The 18,604-nt window shown below is 54.4% G+C and overlaps 1 protein-coding gene across 3 annotated transcripts in view; it reads right to left on the bottom strand.

The window, feature by feature from the left end:
• STK40 (serine/threonine kinase 40) overlaps window positions 1-18,604 on the bottom strand; it is a 38,728-nt gene that overhangs the window by 10,187 nt on the left and 9,937 nt on the right. For 2 of the 3 annotated variants that reach the window (XM_019430205.2, XM_019430202.2), the window contains exons 2-6: window positions 7,820-7,939; window positions 5,997-6,082; window positions 5,491-5,634; window positions 2,838-3,065; window positions 1,921-1,973 (exon numbers count right to left, since the gene is read on the bottom strand). In XM_019430205.2, the coding sequence (XP_019285750.1) occupies window positions 1,921-1,973; window positions 2,838-3,065; window positions 5,491-5,634; window positions 5,997-6,082; window positions 7,820-7,931 (623 nt within the window). In that variant the 5' untranslated portion in view covers window positions 7,932-7,939. Of the gene's footprint in view, window positions 1-1,920; window positions 1,974-2,837; window positions 3,066-5,490; window positions 5,635-5,996; window positions 6,083-7,819; window positions 7,940-16,690; window positions 16,833-18,604 lie in introns of those variants that run through there. The other variant, XM_019430204.2, reaches the window with a different exon arrangement.

Genomic DNA, 18,604 nt, shown 5'->3' with positions numbered 1-18,604 from the left:
TCGTCTCCCGGGGGGGCGGGAGGAGTGAGCCGCAGGCTGTCTAGCACGGGGTGCACTTACGACGGGCCCGGCCCCGTTAGGCAGTTCCACATCTGAGGCCAATCTCTACAGGGAGGTTTGGTCACCTCCACTTTCACAGATGAGGACACGGAAGCTCAGAGAAGCACTTGATCCCACAGCAGCCTCTCAATACACGGACAAATCAGTCAATAACAAATCATCAAATGAATCCCCATGGTCTCCCGGGTAACTAAGAGGGGGCGCTGGGCTCTGAGCCAGGCCTGACCCCTACGTCTGGCTCCTCCACAGCTTCCCCAACTCTCCCACCTGGCCAGGCAAGGGTTCGAGCAGCCCTAGGATTTCAGTTTCCTTCCCTCCTCCCTGTGGAGCATGACAGGGTAAGGTTTTCACTGCTTCACTTTCTCCAGCTGGCAATCTTTACTCATCCTTCATGAATTGACTCAGACGGCCAGAGTCTCTACCCGCCCCGCCCCCGCCATGGGCCCCCAGCCAGTGCTTTCTGGTCGGTGCCCCATCGCACGGGGACTCTGGAACCGTGTCTGTCCGCAGCATCCTCCCCATGGCATCTCAGGCCGGCACTGCAGGATCTGGTACCCCCACGCCTCCTCCCCAGAGGCCCATCTCCCTGCAGCTTCCCCTGTGACTGCCATGGTCCTGGATGCTTCACGGGGGCAATGGACCCCCGCCTGGGTGGGTGGCCCCGTCACGGAACAAATTGTCACACACACCACTTCTGCCCTGAGACTGATGCCTGCCATCTGCGAGCCCCCCCGAGCCACCGCAACACCTGGAGGTGAGAGGGTGACGAGGGTGAGATGCCAGCCCAGGCAGAGTAGGGGAGGTGGGAGCCCCTCCCAGCCCTACACTTTCCCGGTCATGGTGGTGCCTGCTGGAAGTCCGGAGCCCCTGCAAGGCTGGGGCCCCTCCGCCTGAAGGGGGTGACGGCCTGACGCAGGGGCCTTGTATGATCTCCCTCTGCCGCTGACTGACCGAGGCTGCTAGGGTGAGCCACCCAGACCCCCTCCAAGGGGGAGCACCCTCTCCCTGCTGCTGGGACTAGTGACTTCTGACCACTGAGCTGCGTTTGTTCCCGGGAAGCTTCCTTAGCCAAAGTAAGCCACCTGGGCCACAGCCCTCATGCCCAGGCTGGCCCCTTGCCTCGATGTGGGACATCTGAGGGGCCCTCTGGTTCTCGAGTTTTCCAGGCTGAAGCCCTGCCGTGACTGTACCACAGCTCCGTGTCTCCCCCCGCCCAATCCCACCCTCTCCCCTGAGCGCACCTCCTAGTAACCCTCGGGAACACACACCTTGGAGTCTTTCCTGGGAACCCGACCTGTCACAAGGCCTCATTTTGTTCATCTGTCACTCCTTCAACTCATGTGTCCCCTTTGTATATTTACTGAGCACTCCCGAGGCACAGTGAATGGCCCAAGGAGGACATCTGGAGCCCTTCTCAGAGCTCCCTTTCTGTGGACTTTAAGACTCCCCTTCTTTTTTTTTTCTCTTAATGTTTATTCGTTTCTGAGAGAGAGCGCATGCACGGGGAAGGGGTAGAGAGAGAGTGGGGTGAAGGATCTGAAGGAGGCTCTGCCCTGACAGCAGTGAGCCTGCAGCGGGCTCAAATTCATACACCGTGAGATATGACCTGAGCTAAAGTCGGATGCTCAACCGACTGAGCCACCCAGGCGCCCCAGACTCCCCTTCTAAGCAAGCACCATATTCCCATGTGGGAAACGGCAGAGGAAGCAGACACTGCACCTCCCGCCCCCTGGGATTCCTGGGGGAAGTGGGCTGTTTTGAGCCAGAAACACGGGGGCACTGTAGGGCGCTGGCAAGCTGCAGCGTGTGGCCCGTGCCAACCCCAAGGTTACATCAAGAAAGAAGAAGAGAGAATCTTACCTTTTATTGAGCACCATGTTCCCAAGCTTCAGGTCTCTGTGCACAATGTTTTTCTGGAAAGCAACAGGCATGTGGTTTGTAATGCGAAGGTTAAGGCCATGGTTGGATCCAGCCTCTAAGATGTGGGCTCTCCAGGAGTTGGGGAAGGCAGGAAAAAGCTCTGTGATGTGTCTCTTTAGGCTCATGACTTGATTTGTCAGCCACAGGCAGGTGAGGACCATCCTAAGGCTTCAACAACCGTGGGCAGGAATGGGGTGATAGGTGAACCCAGGCAGTCTCTGCCCCACCCGGGGCGGCTCCCCCAGCTCTCTCCCCTCTGGGCAGCAGCCAGTGGGGAAAACTACTCCTCTCTCCGCCTCCAGTAAATAGCCCGCTGGAAAACCAAACCACAGGCGCCTGCGTGGATCTGCGCTATGAGATGAACCCTCCGGTTCTGGCGAGCAAGCAGTGCTGAAGCTGTGTGCCCGGGACAGGCCAGGCTCTCCTCACCTGGACCTCGGGGTGCCTGACACCCCAACCCTAGGAAAAGCTCAGAGACAGGCTGTGGCTGCCCGAGCGGGACCTCACAGTTGTCGCCTTCGCCGGGAGACCACAGGGCCGCCTCTTGGCGGCCGGGGAGTTGCTATGATGTGCTCCACCAGGCTGCCCGGGCAGCACGTCCCCAGGAACACGGGCTGAGGCCTGCAGCCCTGTGCCCCACTGGGCGCACAGGTCATCCGGCCGCTTTCTGCCTGGATGTTCTGGAAAGCGCACCCGGCCGGGAGGGAGGGGCAGCGGGGGGGACCAGAGCTGCTTTCGCTGAGCAGCAGCAACAAGGGTGGCCTTCTGCGGCAGGGGGACCTGGAGGCCTCTCGGTCACTGGGGCCCAGGACACGCCGGGCAGAGGAGGCGGGACAGGCAGCGGGGCAGGTTGTCACCTGGTGCAGGGCCTCCACTACGCGCACCACGTCGTAGAAGATGACCACAGTCTCCCGCTCGCTGAGCCTCTTCTCCTTGATGACGTAGTGCTGCAGGTTGATCAGGTCGGCAGTCTTGTCGCTGAGGTCATGCGCACAGAGGCAGTCGAGGACGAGGCAGATGCGCTTCTTCATCTTCTTAACCATCCGGCTGGATTCTGTGTCCTCAACGATTTCACAGGTGCGGTCCTGGGGGGGCAAGGGGGCAGACCCGGGGGCTTGGCCACAGACCAGCAGGTTCAGGGCCAGGGGTTTGGGACTCTCCTCTGGAGCCAGATACACACGCGAGAGCCTAGAACAGGCTGCACATGTGGGGTGGTGGAGGCCCGAGGCCTGGGTGGCCTGGACCAGCAGACCGTTCGGTAATGCCCAGCTTCCTGTGTGCCAGGGCCAAGCCCAGCCAGGGGCTGGGGTGAAAGCGGCTCAGGCTCAGGTTTCATGCTCTGATGTCAAAGCAAAGGGTCTGGATCGGGGCTGGGAATGTAATGCTAAAGGGAGCTCTGAGCCCAGGGTCCAGGCAGCAAACCCAGGGCCCTGGCACTCCTCCTTCCATGGCATATCCAGGGATTCCAGCCACGACCAAGGTCCGAGGCAGTGGAAGTCAGGTGTTCTGGACACCTGTCAGTTCCAAGACAACTGCTTTCGCATGGAAGCAGGACTCCTGGGCAGCCAGGTAACAGTGGCTAAGGTTGGGCTCAGGCCCCAGCTCCCCCTTGTCCCAGCTGTGGGACACGGGGCAGTGCACCTCACTTTTCCGTCTCTGGCGCCTCATCTGTCAAAGGGACCTAGCACCCTGCCCTCACAGGTTGTGGAGAGAGGAAGACAACCCATGCCTGCTATCAGGAAGTGGGTTCTGTAACCAACATGGGATAGCAAGTTCTGGGCCCATTTTCCTTGCTGAAAAGGTGCCTCTTTTTCTTTTTTCTCAAGATTTTATTTTTTATTATTTTCTAAAAAATCTTTAATGTTTATTTTCTTCTGAGAGAGAGAGAGACAGAGACAGAACATGAGAAGGGGGGAGGGGTAGAGAGAGAAGGAGCCACAGAATCCAAAGCAGGTTCCAGGCTCTGAGCTGTCAGCACAGAGCCCGACACAGGGCTCGAACCCACGAAATTGCAAGATCATGACTTGAGCTGAAGTCGGATGCCCAACTGACTGAGCCACCCAGGCGCCCCTTAAGATTTTATTTTAAGTAATCTCTACACCCAGCATGGGGCGTGAACTTACAACCCCGAAATCAAGAGTTACATGCTCTACCAACTGAGCCAGCCAGGCACCCAACCTGAAAAGGTATTTAGTAAGACAGAAAACACGGGGACTTTCACTCTGTCAGCTTGGGGAGGCCCTCAGTGTCATCCCCAGCAGACTGACGCTTGCCTCCGGGGAACCCCTGGGGACTGAATATCCACATTTCTCCTTCCGAGCGGATCACACCTCTTGTTCACTTTTCCCCAGAGGCCCAGCAGTGTCTGGCACACAGATGACTCCAGAAATGGTTCTAATCACGCAGGTTCTATTATTCAAGATGACATAAAGCAGGGCCAAGCTTTGGAAGCTATCAGAGATGAAACACTAAAGAAACACAATCCCGCTCAGTTGGGTTTCATGCTCAAGGGAAGCACTCTGATTTTTCAGAGTTGTCTCTAATTGCGCATCTAATAATAAACACCTTAGTGTGTTTATGTATGGGAGTGGGGGGGGGCATTTCCCCTTTATTTTATCCAGGAAATCAAGCTGACAAGAAAATACCAATGCTGAGCACGTACAGGGACAGCTCGGGCTGCACACACTCCCATTCACCTTCCCGACCTTACAAGGTGAGCGTCCATCGCTGCCTCCATCCTACAGATGAGGAAGGTGAGCCGTAGGTGGAAGTGACCTGCCTGAGGTCACGCAGCCGGCATTCAGGGCTGCCGGATCCAAAACCTCTGCAGCTCCCTGCCACCACACGGCCTGTCGAGGGCCAGGTGCCTCTAGCAAGAGTGGCCCTGGCCAGCGCGTCTAGCTGAGGGCTCTTCAGAAGCTGTGTGTGGGGCCTGGGCAGGAGGCCTCCTGGGCACCCTGAACCGGGCCTTCCTCATTTCCGGAGACACGATTTCGGTTCTGCCCCGAGGATGGCTCCTTTCAGGGCACAAGGACGAATTAGTACCTTCCCTGAGGGACCTGGCACATCTGAGCGCGAGGGCACAGGGACACTCGCTGAACTAACTGGAACGCCTGGGCAGCAAAAAAGGACCGTCGGCACCAGAAACAACTGGTTTCACCGCCCTCCCGCCCTGGCCTGGCCAGCTCTCCACACAACACACCCGGGAAGAGCCCGTGGGTCTGTAACGGACTCCGTGCTTTCCTCCCTTTTGGGAACAGCGGGTCTCCTTGGAGAGAACTGTGCACTCCTGCGAGGCTGTGGCCATCGTGGCCTGGACGCCCCAGCTAACGTGGCCGCAGCCTGGCCTCCCAGCCCGCCCCACCCGGGAAGTCCTGGTGCGCCCGGCTGGCAGGGCTCCCAGGAGGCCGCGCGGGCGAGCTGCTCCAGCCACACAGGCGGCCCCCGCAGGCCAGCCGGGGAGGGGGTCGGGGGGAAGGGTGGGGACAGGCAGCCCCCTCTGCCACTCACCTGGAAGAGCCCGTGGTGGTGAACCACGCCATCCTGCGTGTGGAGGAGGGAAAGCAGAGAGTACTCGGTGTGTAACAGCATCTTGCCTTGCCTCTCCTCTTGGCTTTCTATTCCTTGGTCCCCCCTCTCCTCAAGGGTAAGGATCTTTAGGAAGGCACACACACAAAAAGACCAAAAAGCCAAAAAAGACCTTACTTTACAAAGCCGAGTGACAACGGGAGGAGCAGGGGGGCTCACGTTCCGCCATGCAACACCGCACACGCGCACTCACACGTGCACATACGACGTGCAAGGTTTTCCGTAGTGTGACGGCAGTGTGATTCCTGCTCTGGTGGAGCCCTTTGAATCGGGCCCGCTCAGAGCGAGACTGCGTGAACCCGACTGCCTCCCGGGAAGAAGCAGCTTGTTCGCAAGCGGTGTGGCTGTGAAGGTGGAGGAGGGGGGCGAGCAGGCTGGCAGGACGGCCCCGGGTCCCAGGCCTCCCCCACCCCCGGTGCTTCACTCACCTTCAGCTGATAAAAGTCATCTGTGCCATCCTTCCTCGCCAAACACTGCACGATGCTTGGCACCGGGGAGTTGCCCAGACGGGGACCTACGGCACACAGAGCCTCGGGCTTACTTTTCGAAGAAGCCCTGTCTCCCGTGGCACCACGCGGTCTTTCCGCTAGATCTCTTCTTTGGGAAGGTCATTTACATCCACTGATTTACCCCCCTTGTCTCCTGGGGGCCAGTTCTCACGGGCTCCCCTCCAGAAGTGGAGGATTTGATGTGCATCTGCCCGAGGCACACCTGGCTTTTACAGGCATGTTTCTCAAAAAGAGGGGTTTTCAGCAGTGGCTGTGTGCTGGAATCTCTGAGGAGCGTGTGTTTAAAAAAAAAGAGAGATCCCAGCTGCAACCTGGAGCCTCTGAATCAGCATCTCCCGGGTGAGAAACCAGAGCTTTGGCGAGTTCCCCTGGTAGTCTGAGGGGGCCGCCGGGCCCGTCAGAGCACCCGGTTTGGGGAACTTCTGTACTTCTGGAGATGTACACAGCTCCTTGTCCTTTGATGGCACCTCGCCTGAGCTTTCAGATCATACATAACTCAGACAATGTCACAGTGTCACTTAATGGCGCTTCACTGCTCTTAACATACAGCTGAAACTTCTTTTTTGGCTTCCAAGGTCTTGTACGATTTGGCTCCCGCCCACCTAACTGATTATGTTTCCCCACCCCACCACCATAGTCCAGCTACACTGTGCTCTTAGGTACTAACTTGTTAAGCCCTTTCCTGCCTCTGGGCCTTTGCATTTGCTGCTCCTTCTGTCCAGGATGCTTTCCTCTGCTTTTCACATGGCTGCATCCTTTTCACCCTCGGGTGTCAGCCCAAGTATCACTTCCTCATACAGAACCTTCCTTGTATACACCCCCTCTAAACCCGTCACTCTCACATCATCTTATTTTCTTCCTTCAAGGCCCTTACTGACCCAATGATGATCTTGTGCACGGTTTACTCTGTTTCTTTTTCCAACTAGAATATGAAGTTCTGGTGAGTGCAGTAACTTGCCTGTCTTGTTCACTGCTGCAGCCCTAGCAAATCGCCCAGGCCTGGCACATAGTAGGCACGGGGAACTATCTGATCAACGCCTGGGGCTGAACCGTCCTGTGCCCATAAGTCCAAGACAGCGCCCCAAAGCAAAACTCACACCCAGTCTCTGGCTGGTGGAAGAGTTGGCGTCCTCAGAACCCAGCTCACTCCTGCAACGCTGAGCCCAGCAACCCAGATTTGCTGGGCCTCCAACATCAGGCAGAAAGGCCCTGCTGCTACTCTGGACCACCGGGAACCCCCACTGGGAAGTTCCACAGGACTTCTGTGCCAATTTTATAAGACCTCTAGAGGGCTATACCAAATGCCTCGTGGAATTACTTGTGCCCTCCAAGAATGGTCCAAGAAGTGCCTTGGATGATGGACCTTGGGTTCAGATGCAGCTTGTGTGCCTCCCATGGTGGCATGGGGCGGGGGCACACGCGGGGATCCATGGGGGAAGAGACGGCTTAGCTCTCAGCCGCAGCAGACCTAAGGCTCATGAGGCTACGACAAAAATGACAGCTGTTGGTAAGACATGACCTAACGCTCTGGATCTTCCACAGGCACAAAGAGACTGCGTGTCGAGCAGGGAAGCTAGGGCCAGGCCGGGGTGGGTCAGGCCCTGCACTGTGGTGGGTGTGGCGCTTCACCCTGCACTGCTGCGCCTAGGCCTGCCGCCCCGCTCACCATGTCAGACTGCGCCTGCGCCCCCCGCCCCCCCCTCCCCCCTGCAACCTGCCTCATCCAGTGGTCAGAGGCTTACCCAAGATGAATGGTCCAGCTCTCTTTGCATTATTTCCGGAAATGCCACCTCCTAGAGCCTTGGCCCTGGCCGACGTTTCCCCAGCTCCTCTGTCCGATGCTCTCCGCTTCATTCTCAGCTCTAGACAAGACACAGAGGAGCCCTTCTCACTGAGCAAGTCAGCGAGTTTCCTCACGCGAACTCAGCCTGCAAGTCTGACTTGGGGATGCGTCACACAGCTGCTGCTGCTGTTCCCGCTGCCGCCGCCACCTCCTCCCCCTCCCGGAGGAGCATCAAAGGTTCCCAGTGACAAAGAACCACAGCTCCTTTCCTTGGCATTAATCAGGGGCTCAAGGGGAATGTCCTTCCAGGCAGCATATACTGGCTACAGAGGTGGGCAGCCAGCCCATCTCAAAGGGGCCAATCAGATGCAGAGAGGACACTGGCTTTGTGTGGATGCAAACTGAGGTCCCCGAGAGACCACCACAGAGACAGAGAGGAGAGATGGCCTGGAAGTGGCTGTTCCCAAGGTGAAGTCTTCCCCCCAAATACCTGTAGCTAAATGGCCTGAGGTGCTGAATCCTGGGTCCCCCTGCATCCCCACTGGTCCAATCTCTGGGATGTGGGATGGAGGGGGCCCCGGAGGACTCTCATGCCCACCAAGTGTGAGGATGGCTGCCCCGAGGATCTTCTCTCTCAAACTCCTCTGACTCTTAGGTCCTCTCTGATGGAGGAACACCCCAAAGTTGTCATGGGGGGGGGTGTTACTTTTTCTTCTCTTTCTCCTATTTTCAAATTTTTCTTGAATGACTTTTAAGAAAAACATATATTGTGCATTTAAGAGCCAGTTAAAGGATGCACCTGGATGTGCCTGGAAATCCCTATCTCCTCCAGGGTTAGGAGGAAAGATGGACACAGGAGCCAGATTCTAAAAGATATTAACCTCTGGATGTGGATTTAAAAAGACAAGAGTTGCTCCTTCCAGCTGCCTATAGTTAACAGCTTGGGAAGGCAGTGTCCTAGACGGCGGGGGGGGGGCAAGGACACAGATGTACACGGATGAATGGGCAGGGAGGGCAGAGGGTCACAGGGGTGCCTGGGGAAGGCCAGCTCCCCGGTCCTGAGGAGGGGCCCTTGGCCCTGAGGGAGCCCAGGGAAAACCCTGTGGAAGTGATACCAAAGTGGGCTGCGCAGGGGCCAAGGTCACTCCAGGCAGGGGGACCTGGGTGAGCAAACCTACACAGGTAAGAAACGGCACGTAAACAACCAACTCCAAGGAGTTTGTGTTGGTGGAGCGTATGGCCTGAAACAGGGGGTGGTGAGAAGTGACCCAGAGAGAGGGACAGGGGCCAGATCTAGGGGACCTGATGGCCAAGTTAGGAGTGTAGCCTTTATCCTTCCATAAAAGGCCTGGGGGACACCGAACCCCAACTTCTATAATTTTTTTCTTCATACAGAAGTTATTGGCATTCCCCGCAGAAATATTAGAAAACACAGATATGCAAAAATAAGATTAAAACGTACCCATAATCTCAGCACCCAGATGTAATCACCATTAACATTCAGGCAAACCATCCTGTATGTTTACGTGCGCATGCTTCTAGTTTTCGTTATTACAGGAATTTGGACCACACTGTGATACCGTTTTATAAGCTTCCTTTTCTCCCATCTAAAATACATTATGAGGGTGAATTTTATGGTAGGTGAAATATATCTCAATAAGGCTGTAAAAAAAAAATTATGAACAACCTTACATGACAATATCCTGAAGCATCACTTGAAATATCTACCCGGTCTCCTTGGTAAGAATATATCATAGTTTATTGGTCCACACACCCATCAGGACATCTGGGTTTTTTTTCCCTATTTTTTTATTAATTGTTACACACATACAGCTTGACATACTTGTCTCTCTCCCTCAGGATTAATTCCAGGAAGGGGAACTTCAGGGTCAAATGGAGCACACGTTTCCAAAGATGCCTGACATACACTGCCAAGCTGCTCTCAGGGAGGCTGTCCCAATTTATACCACATTAGTGGTGTGGGCGAATAAGTCCCAGAACCTGCACTAGGACTGAATATAATTTTTAAGAACTGCCAATTAATGGGTAATAAAAAGAACATCATTGTTTAAATGCCTACCTAACTCCTCAATTATTCACGAGGTTGAACCTGTTTTACATACATACTGGTTGCATGCATTATTTCTTCCATGAATCAGTTCATATTCTTTTTCCATTTTTCACTGGGTTGAGTGTATTAGTCTTATTGAGTTTTAGAAACTCTTTATATATTAAGGCTATAGCTGACATATGATGTAGTTTTTCTTAATGTTTTAACATTTTGCTAATTTAAAAAACGGTGACATGCTTATGTAGTCAAACAGCTCTCTTTTCCTTTAGTTTGTTTGTCTGTTATTCCTGGAAGGCCACCCCTAATCTGAGAACAGGTGCAAATTCACCAGTTAGCTTAAATCTTCACGTGCCGCCGTTCTGGCCCTTATTCTAAACCCTGAGAGCCTGAATCCAGCAGTGAAATGGAATTCAGGAGAGATGGCCTGGCACACCTCTAGTCCAATCTACCAGGCTTGCCTCTCATCAAGCCCCTATTTGTTTTCAGAGCTATGCCACTGAGGCGCAGACCCATGACTCCATTCTGAGAGTAACTAGGACCATGTAACTCAGTAGGCCTTGATAGCTCCCAGGTGGAGCAGAAGCCACAGTTAGGCTTGGCCATGATTTCTGCCAAAGAGGCCTATGCCGGACGCAGATTCAAGATCATTCCTACGAGAAGAATGAAACTGCTTCGAGAAAAATCTTAAAAAGCTGGACAGTAATGTGTCTGGAACAGTGTTCTTGCCCTTTGCCTGGTTGACTTCTCTGCATCCTTCTCAATTTAAATATCACCTCCTCAGAGAAGCCTTCCCTGATATTTCCACCGCCACTGGGTCCCAGCACTCTATCGTGGAATTTTTGTTCACAGCATTTTCCGTATTTTGTGATTATGTATTTATTTGCGTGTTTATATGCTTAATGTCTTCTCCCCACCACTAGAGTAAAAATTCCACAAGGAAAAAAAATATGTGTGTGTATATGAAACCACTCTACCCCCATATATATAATATAGTGAGGGGTACATATATATACCCCCATATATATAATACAGTGAGGGGTACAATGGTTTTACATATATATATATATATATATATATACACACATTGGTACATATATATTGGTGGTGGTTCTTGCTGGGTCAGCAGCCCTGCGCTGGAGCTGCCCCTGCCCTGGGAGATGAGCTGGTTTCGCTCCCATTCCGATCATCTTTGCCATCTTCCCTGGAACACTAAGCCCCCTCTCTCCTCCTGGTTCCCTGGAGAGCACCGTGGAGCCTCCATCGTATCTGTGTAGACACTGCCTGGACGCCTCCACACGGGCCTGGTCTAGACAACAGTTTGTCGGGAGCAGCTGCAGCACAGACAATGAGTGGGCTCAGCCTGACCCCACCCACCCCACTCAGGATTCAGCTCAAGCAAATGGCTTGGGAACTGCTCCAAAATGTAGGCTGACAGAAGGATGGAAGCAGACGGGCAGGGAGAGGGAAAAGATGCTGGCAGGGGAAGCGGTGGCAGGGCTGTTTCCCTTCCTGAACATCCATTCCTGCCACCAGGGCTGGGGGAGCAAAGAAACAGTGTGAAGAGGCAGGCCTGGAAAATGGGGAGCCGCTAACAGGCTCACTGGAGGGGTGAGCAAAGACAACCCCCCTGGGGATAGACCCTCCTGTCCCCCGCACCCCCACTGATGTACAGGGAGGATGTGCCTCACCCAAAAATCATCCTGACGGGCTCTCTTCCAGAGACACACCTGCAAATGGTCCACAAACGCTCCCGTGGGGAAGGCTGCTTTGAGGGATCCTGGTTTCACAGTGAGATCTGTGAAGTGAAAGGTCTGGCTACCCTGGTCTAGAAGGACTTGGGGCCAGGCCCCTCCAGAGACATTAGTCCTCAGGCTGGGGTGAAGGACCCTGGCCCAGTCTGGCTAAGGGGCAGCCATTTGCCTGGTATTTCCTGGGCCTACTGCTCAGCTCCCTGGTAACTCAGCAGTCCTGGCTTAGAAGTCTCCCGAGCTTTTGATCTGTCAACTATTCCATGCACTACCCTCCCAAGTTAGCACCGGTTCCCTTAGAACCTGCACTCACCAGGAGGCTCAGTGAGGCAACAATGGGGGTGAAGGGAGGAGGCTAGGAGGCAGGCACTGAAAGAGAACCAGATTGGTACCCCCCATCTGCAAGCTGTGGGCCTCAATCCTAAGAGCTGGGGGTTCACTTGCTTGGGCCAGCATTGGAGGGCCAAAGCTCTGTGACAGCCACCATGGCATGCCCAAAGGAGGGGGATGCCTGCCCTATCCTGTCTATTTGGGGCTAAGGTCATTTCACTCTAAAGCTGTTGGGTGATGTCAGCCCAGCTCTCCCAGAAGGCAACAATGGCTGGGCCACTAGCAACACATAAGATTCTAAGGCCCGTGGTGCCAAATCCAGTGTGACAGTACACAGGACAGCTGGGCGGGGTAGGGCCAGGCAGGGCACTGTATGGCAGGGCATGGTTCAACATGGTGGATATACCTACTATCAACCCCAAAAGGAGGTGGGTTGCAAAGAGAGATGGTGCTGAGGCCTCCCCAGCTCGGTCTTTCCTCAGTTCCACCTACCAGGAAGCAGTTGAAGCCTGGCCGAACCAAGGAGGGGCCCATCACTCACACCCAGAATCACCCCCTCCACTCAGGTATGCAGACGCCCCATGCAGCGGACATTCACACGTGCACAGAGCCAGGGGGAGCATCCCATCCCCCCTGCAAGCATGAGAGGCAGTGATGGAGCCTGCCCACTGTGCAGAAAGTTCTGCACTCCACCTTGTCCTGGGCTTCCTGCTGCAACTTCTGGGTTCCTGGAGAGATGGGTAACCCTGCACGCCAAACCAGTCAAGGCAGAGTGCAAGGGCAGTTCCCGCAAGGAGCAGGCAACAGACCCGGGCCCGGTGCACTGCTTGCTGTGCGTGTGTGTGTGTGTGTGTGTGTGTGTGTGTGTGTGTATGACAACAATGGCAGCTGGTAGCCACAGTTTGTTAGCAGCTTCCAATGCCTGCTAGGAGCCAAAGGACTGTGTCTACACTCTAGGGTCAGGCTGAGTCGATGGTGTCGAGATTCAAGCTGTCCCTGTCAGCAGCCCCTACGCCCATTCCCACGTTTCCTGGCATTGTCAAAACAAAACGAACCAAACAAACAAATCAAAAAATTCCCTGAGTTGGGCAGACTTCTGTCTTCTGGACTTTACCTCTGGCTGTGTCTACTGAAGGCAGGGACCCGCACCTCTGGTCAGCCCACCTGGCACTTAAAAGTGAGGGCAGGGCTCCCACCCATCCCTGGCCTCAATCCTGTTTGCTACACATGTGTCAAGGGTCTGTGTGCCTAGACCCACATCAGCCCTGGAGGGAGGGAAAAGAGTCTCGGTTGACGGGACACTAAGGCGGCACAATAACATGGTTAGAGCAACGTGTGTTAGTCTTTTTTCACAGCACGACACAGAACCATTTGTATGACACTTGGGGGTGAAAGAACAGGGGACCCCAGCTGTCCTATGCCTGGCCCGGTCACCCTTCGGCTGAAGGGAACACCATCTTGATCCCCATAACCCACACTGGCTGGGGACCTGAGACTCGGCGCAAGCGTTTAGGAGTAAGTCCAATCCGGTGTAAACCCCAGCACCATCACTTGATAGTGATAAGATCTTGGACAAGTTACGTATTCAGCATCTACAAAATACAGAGCACAACACCTACCTTAGGAAGTTGGTCTAAGGATTAAGTAAGATAAGCCACGCAAAAGTACCTACCGGCATACTGTAAGCATTTGGTAACCTGTGCTATTATTAGCTTCAACACAGTAGCTTTGTATCTCTCCTGCCCAAACCGAAAGGGATTGTTACTAAACGGGCACTGAATGGGTGTGTGTGGTGGGGGAAGAAGGCAGAAGAGGGTACCCAGAGTGAAGGCTTAAAAGACCTTGAACCTGCCATTGGGCTGTTGGCCTAGCACTGAAGGCCAGGGGAGTCTGATGTCCAGCCCGAATGACACACTCAGCTCAGCGCGGGGAGCGGAGGAGGCCCAGGGGGCTAGCCGAGCTGCTGAGGAGGGGCGGGGTGCCAGGCAATAGGAGGGCAGAGGCAGACAGCACCTCATGCTCTTGTCTTGTTCTGTTCACGGGCCTAGAGGGAAGCAGAGGCTGGAACACCAGCTGGCAATTATCAACTCGGGGCACAGTAAGGGACTGTCCAGGATGATAAGGCCGCCCCACATGGATCCTCTGTCATGATCCAGTGGAGGGGTGGGGAGGAGTCTGGAATTGAGACCTAGTGCCTCTAGTCCAAGACGTGCATTTGTCAGAATGACTGAATTCTATAATTAAAAGATCTGTGAGACTCATTGTGTGTAAATATACCTCAATTAAAAAAAAAAAAAAAAGCAAGCTGCAACCTTAACCAAATGGCCAAAGGTAATATCAGCAACACCAGAACTGACATCGTATAACTCCTGATAAAATCACAACTTACATTATTATCATTTTGCCCCAAATGTGTAACCGGAATGTGGTCATGAGACAAACCCAAATTGAGGGACATTCAACAGAACAGGCCTGTGTGCTTTAAAAACATCAATGACTGATAGTTAAAGGAAGAATGAGGGACCAGTCTGGATTAATGGAGACTAGAGACAAGTAAATGCAGTGTGTGATCCTGGGCAGGGGGGTGGTCTAAAGGATATGACTAGGTAACTGACAAAATCTAAATATGGACTGTATCGATGTCAATTTCCCTGAATTTGAAAATTGCTCTGTGGTTACACGGAAGAATGCCCTTGCTCTGAGGTGACAGATGCTGAAGGGTTTGGGGGCGAAGGGTCACAATGCCTGCAATTTACTCTGAGGTCAGAGACCGGAGAAAGTGCAAGCCACTGGACGGAATAGTTCCTAAGGCCCTGGAGGAATCTGTTGTCCAGATTCACAAAGGGACTCCTTGTGCCCACAGTGGCAGGATGCGGGATCTCACCCTTGTTGGGCAGAGCCAGGCTGGCATGAACAGGAGTTCAGTCTTGAACGACCCTCTTCCACCCCTGCAAACGCTGTGCTACAGGGGAAAAGGAGGCTTTTGTGCAATCTCTAGGTCTGCCACCTGGTGGCGTCTTTCTGCAGCACACTTTCATCAAAGGGTTACTGCATCAGGTGCACCAAGCAGGGGGAACCTCTCTTGTGGCTGATCAGGGAGGATGCAGGAAGCACTCTGGGAGAAGTCCCCACTTCAGCTACCTGTGTAAATGGGGCTCAGACTAACAGATTCTAGCACCTTGCACGTTCTCCTCTGCTCCGGGACCTGGGCCTGCAGGGTTTCTGTCTTCGTGGCGGGGGTCTTCCGATGCCCTTCTGGTCTCAGGAATAAACCCTAACTCCTCAGACCCAGGCGAGCTCTCCGGCTGCACTGCGTTAGTAGGTCCCCAAGATCCACCCACACCAAATGACTCACAATTCCCTGAGTGTGCCATGAACACCCTCACCCTGCCCTCTTCTCCCTGGTTGGCTCATCCTTCTCCCTCCGTCCTCACTCTGAGTCCTTTCCTCCTGCAGCTCCCAGAGCACTGAGCAGACCTCTGTCCCCTCCCACTGTCCTGAAACCATGGTGTATCTGACTTCCACCACCCCTGAGGGAGCAAGTCCAATTTACCGCTGCTTCCCTGCACCCTGCCCGGGGCCTGGCACACTGCTGAATGAGAAAATGGACTGCGGAACTGTTTGTTACGTGCCCAGAGTACATTAAGGACCATATTGGGGCAGGGGACAGGGATGACCCAACTGGACGCCAGGTGTACGGATGGATGGTCCACCAGCTCATGGCAGGAGACAGAATCCAGGGTCAGGGAGACAAGGGGTCACAGCTGCACGTAAGTGGGCTGCAAGATGCTGGGAACCATTTGTCCAGGCAGAGCCCCATGTCAGAAATGCCTGGATGCCTGGGGCAGGGAGGGTTCCTGGGCGGGCTGATCATCGGGGGTTGTGCTTAGACAGTGTTTGCTGCCGGAAAGCAGACCCCACAGAGGAATGACTTATTCACAGCACGTGCCTGAGGCTTGCGCCCGACCCCTCACTGGCAAAGGGACAGACTAGCCCCCTTTTGGCTGAATCCAGTGAAAAGACCTGCTTTCCTGCAGCAAGATGCGGGGCATGTGAATGATAGTTCGGCCTGCCCCTACACACCAGTGACAGGTCCTCTGGGTCCCTCTACTCTAGGCTCATGGTGTGAAGGTCCTTCTGCTGGTCAGAAAAATTCCTAGCACTCTTGCTATCCCCAGAAAAGGGCAGTTCTGGCTCAACTCTGCTTTATGTGACTATACCTGGAAAGAAATACCAAGGCTTGGGGTGAGCAGTGTGAAATCTGAACACATGACCCAACTAAGACCTGTAGATCTGCTTTATAGACCAGACACCCCCACACTAGAGGTCTGCCAATTCCCTCGAAAATTCTCCAGGCTCATTCCTGGATGGTGAATTTCGGACTCAGAGCCCACATGGGAGGCCCACACCCTCACATGAACTCTCAGGGCAACTAACTTTTGCACAGAGCTCTATAGCTTACAAAGCGCTTTCCCGTACATGACTGTAACTGATCCCTCCCACCTCTCCTCAAACACAACTTTTTCTAGAAAAAGAAATTGAGACTCAGAGATACTGAGACCTGCCTGAAGTTACCCGGCTGGTTGTTGAAAGAGATGGGATGTGAACACGGGTTTCCCAACTCTGAATCCCATATTGCTTGTACTTGACCACACTGCTTCCTTGACTGCTCCTTCCCTACCTGATGATGGCTATGGTCCTAGGAGTGCCAACCAGAGAGAGGGGGGTACCCTCTGGATTTCCTCATAAGCAGTCATTCTCCTGGAATCAGGGAGCTGCCAGCCAGAAAGCTGCAGGTGAGCAGGGAGAGAGGGGCCGTGCTTGTCCCTGGATAAGGAGGTGTTTCTGGCCCCCGAACAGGTCTCTCTGGAGAGAGGGGCCAAGTCGAGGTGGGGTTACTGAGATATCCTCCCAACAGCCAACCAGGCGGTGTCCCCCAGCCCTCTGTGACCCAAGCATTCTGGAAGCCACCCCCACTGCACCCCAATACTCACATGCAGGTGCTGCTACCAGGGCTCCCAACTTCCTGACAGACCCACTTTCCATCCACAAAATCAACTCAGGAAACCAGAGGAATTCACAGCCCATGGAACTAAGTGTTTCGAAGCATAGACCAGGGACCCAAATGCCAGGTGGGAGGGCAAGATGGATTTTGAGGTCAGATAGGTCTGGGTTCAAATTCCAGCTTCCATCACTTACTTGCTTTGTTTCCCTGAACTAGTCACCTGCCTTCTGTGAGAGTCATCTACCCTCTCTGGGCCTCAGTTTCCTCATCTGTAAAAGAGGAAACACTAAAGGGCCAGATGCGATGCTGTGGCTGGCTGTGTCATGAGGTCTTTGCTGGGGAAGGTGAGGGGTCCCTGCTCTAAGTGGAGGTAACCTCCCTGGCGACAAGCCTCTCTGGGTGCAATCCTTTTTGAACTATCACTTAATGGGTACCTACTGCCTGCCAGGAACCATTCTAGTGTCTTCCTAGATTTTCTTTCCTTCTCACAACTTGATGAAGTAAAGATTTCCCCCTTCTACTGCTGACCAGCCAAAGCCTAGAGGCCCTGGCCAGCTTACCGGGCCCAGAGGAGGCTGCCTGAGACCTGTTCTCTTCTACTCCTGCTAGCTAGAGTGAATGGGGGCTTTGTGGTCAGCTTTTCCTTTGAGTTTTAATGGCAGCCACCCCGAAGTAGGCATGAACCCTCTCCCTGGGAGTCTGAAGGCTATAAGGAACCTCTCCAGGAACCCACTGGAAGCCATTTGCTTCAGAGCTCAGGATGGAGCTGGGGGATGGGGAGGAGGATTAGTAATCCCTTGGCTTCAGCCAGGACTCCCTGATGACAAAGATTCATGCATGCGCTGTCATCTTCGCTGTTCCAAAACAGTGTGATGATTTTGCTCATTTTGAAAATGCAGGATATGTACAGCTCCAATTTGTCAAGGATACACAACATCACACCATTCCCTAAACGCCATTGCTTTCCTGCCTCGGGGGTACCGAGTGAGCTGGCGGCTTCTAACCAGAGCTTGCTCTCACTGCCCGGGGTGAACCCCGCCCCCTGAAGCCCGGTCTGCTGGTCTGCTGGTGTGCTCGCAGGCGCAGGAGTGTGGGAGAGTACCTACCTGCAGCAGCCAGGGAGGAAGTGACTCAGCCCAGTGGGAAGTGGGAGGGGCGGTCAGAAAGAGGGCCCTGTGCCCAGCCTGCTCCCCCTCAGCACATCCGCACCAGACCCATCCTCTGTCGCCGCCTTTCCCCAGCAGGACTACAGTGTGACCAGCGCAGCAGTCCTGGGGGCCAGCGGGGGCCCAAAGACCCCACTGCTCACAGAGAGCCCAGTGTCTGCAGCTCGGAGGTCCAGCTCTGGTCTCCTTTAGGAAGCCAGATTCACATACAAGGAGATTACGTAATCAGTGATGTCCCTCTTCACCCCGCTGCCCTGAGGAAGTCCCCACTGGGCTTCTCCGTGGCCTCCATGACGGCTGGGCGGGGAAGACTGGAGGCGAAAGGCCTCTGGCCAGGAGGATGTGTTCCAGAGTGATTCCGGGAGGAAAGGCTCCAGGGCTGTGCACACACAGGTGGACCCGTGGGCCCCTCTGGGGCAAAGAC

Source organism: Panthera pardus, unplaced genomic scaffold, assembly GCF_024362965.1.
Source record: "Panthera pardus isolate Hobbes unplaced genomic scaffold, ASM2436296v1 HiC_scaffold_11, whole genome shotgun sequence".
NCBI lineage: Eukaryota > Metazoa > Chordata > Mammalia > Carnivora > Felidae > Panthera > Panthera pardus.
Note: the sequence above shows the minus strand (reverse complement) of the source record. Positions and strands in the feature narration are given on the sequence as shown.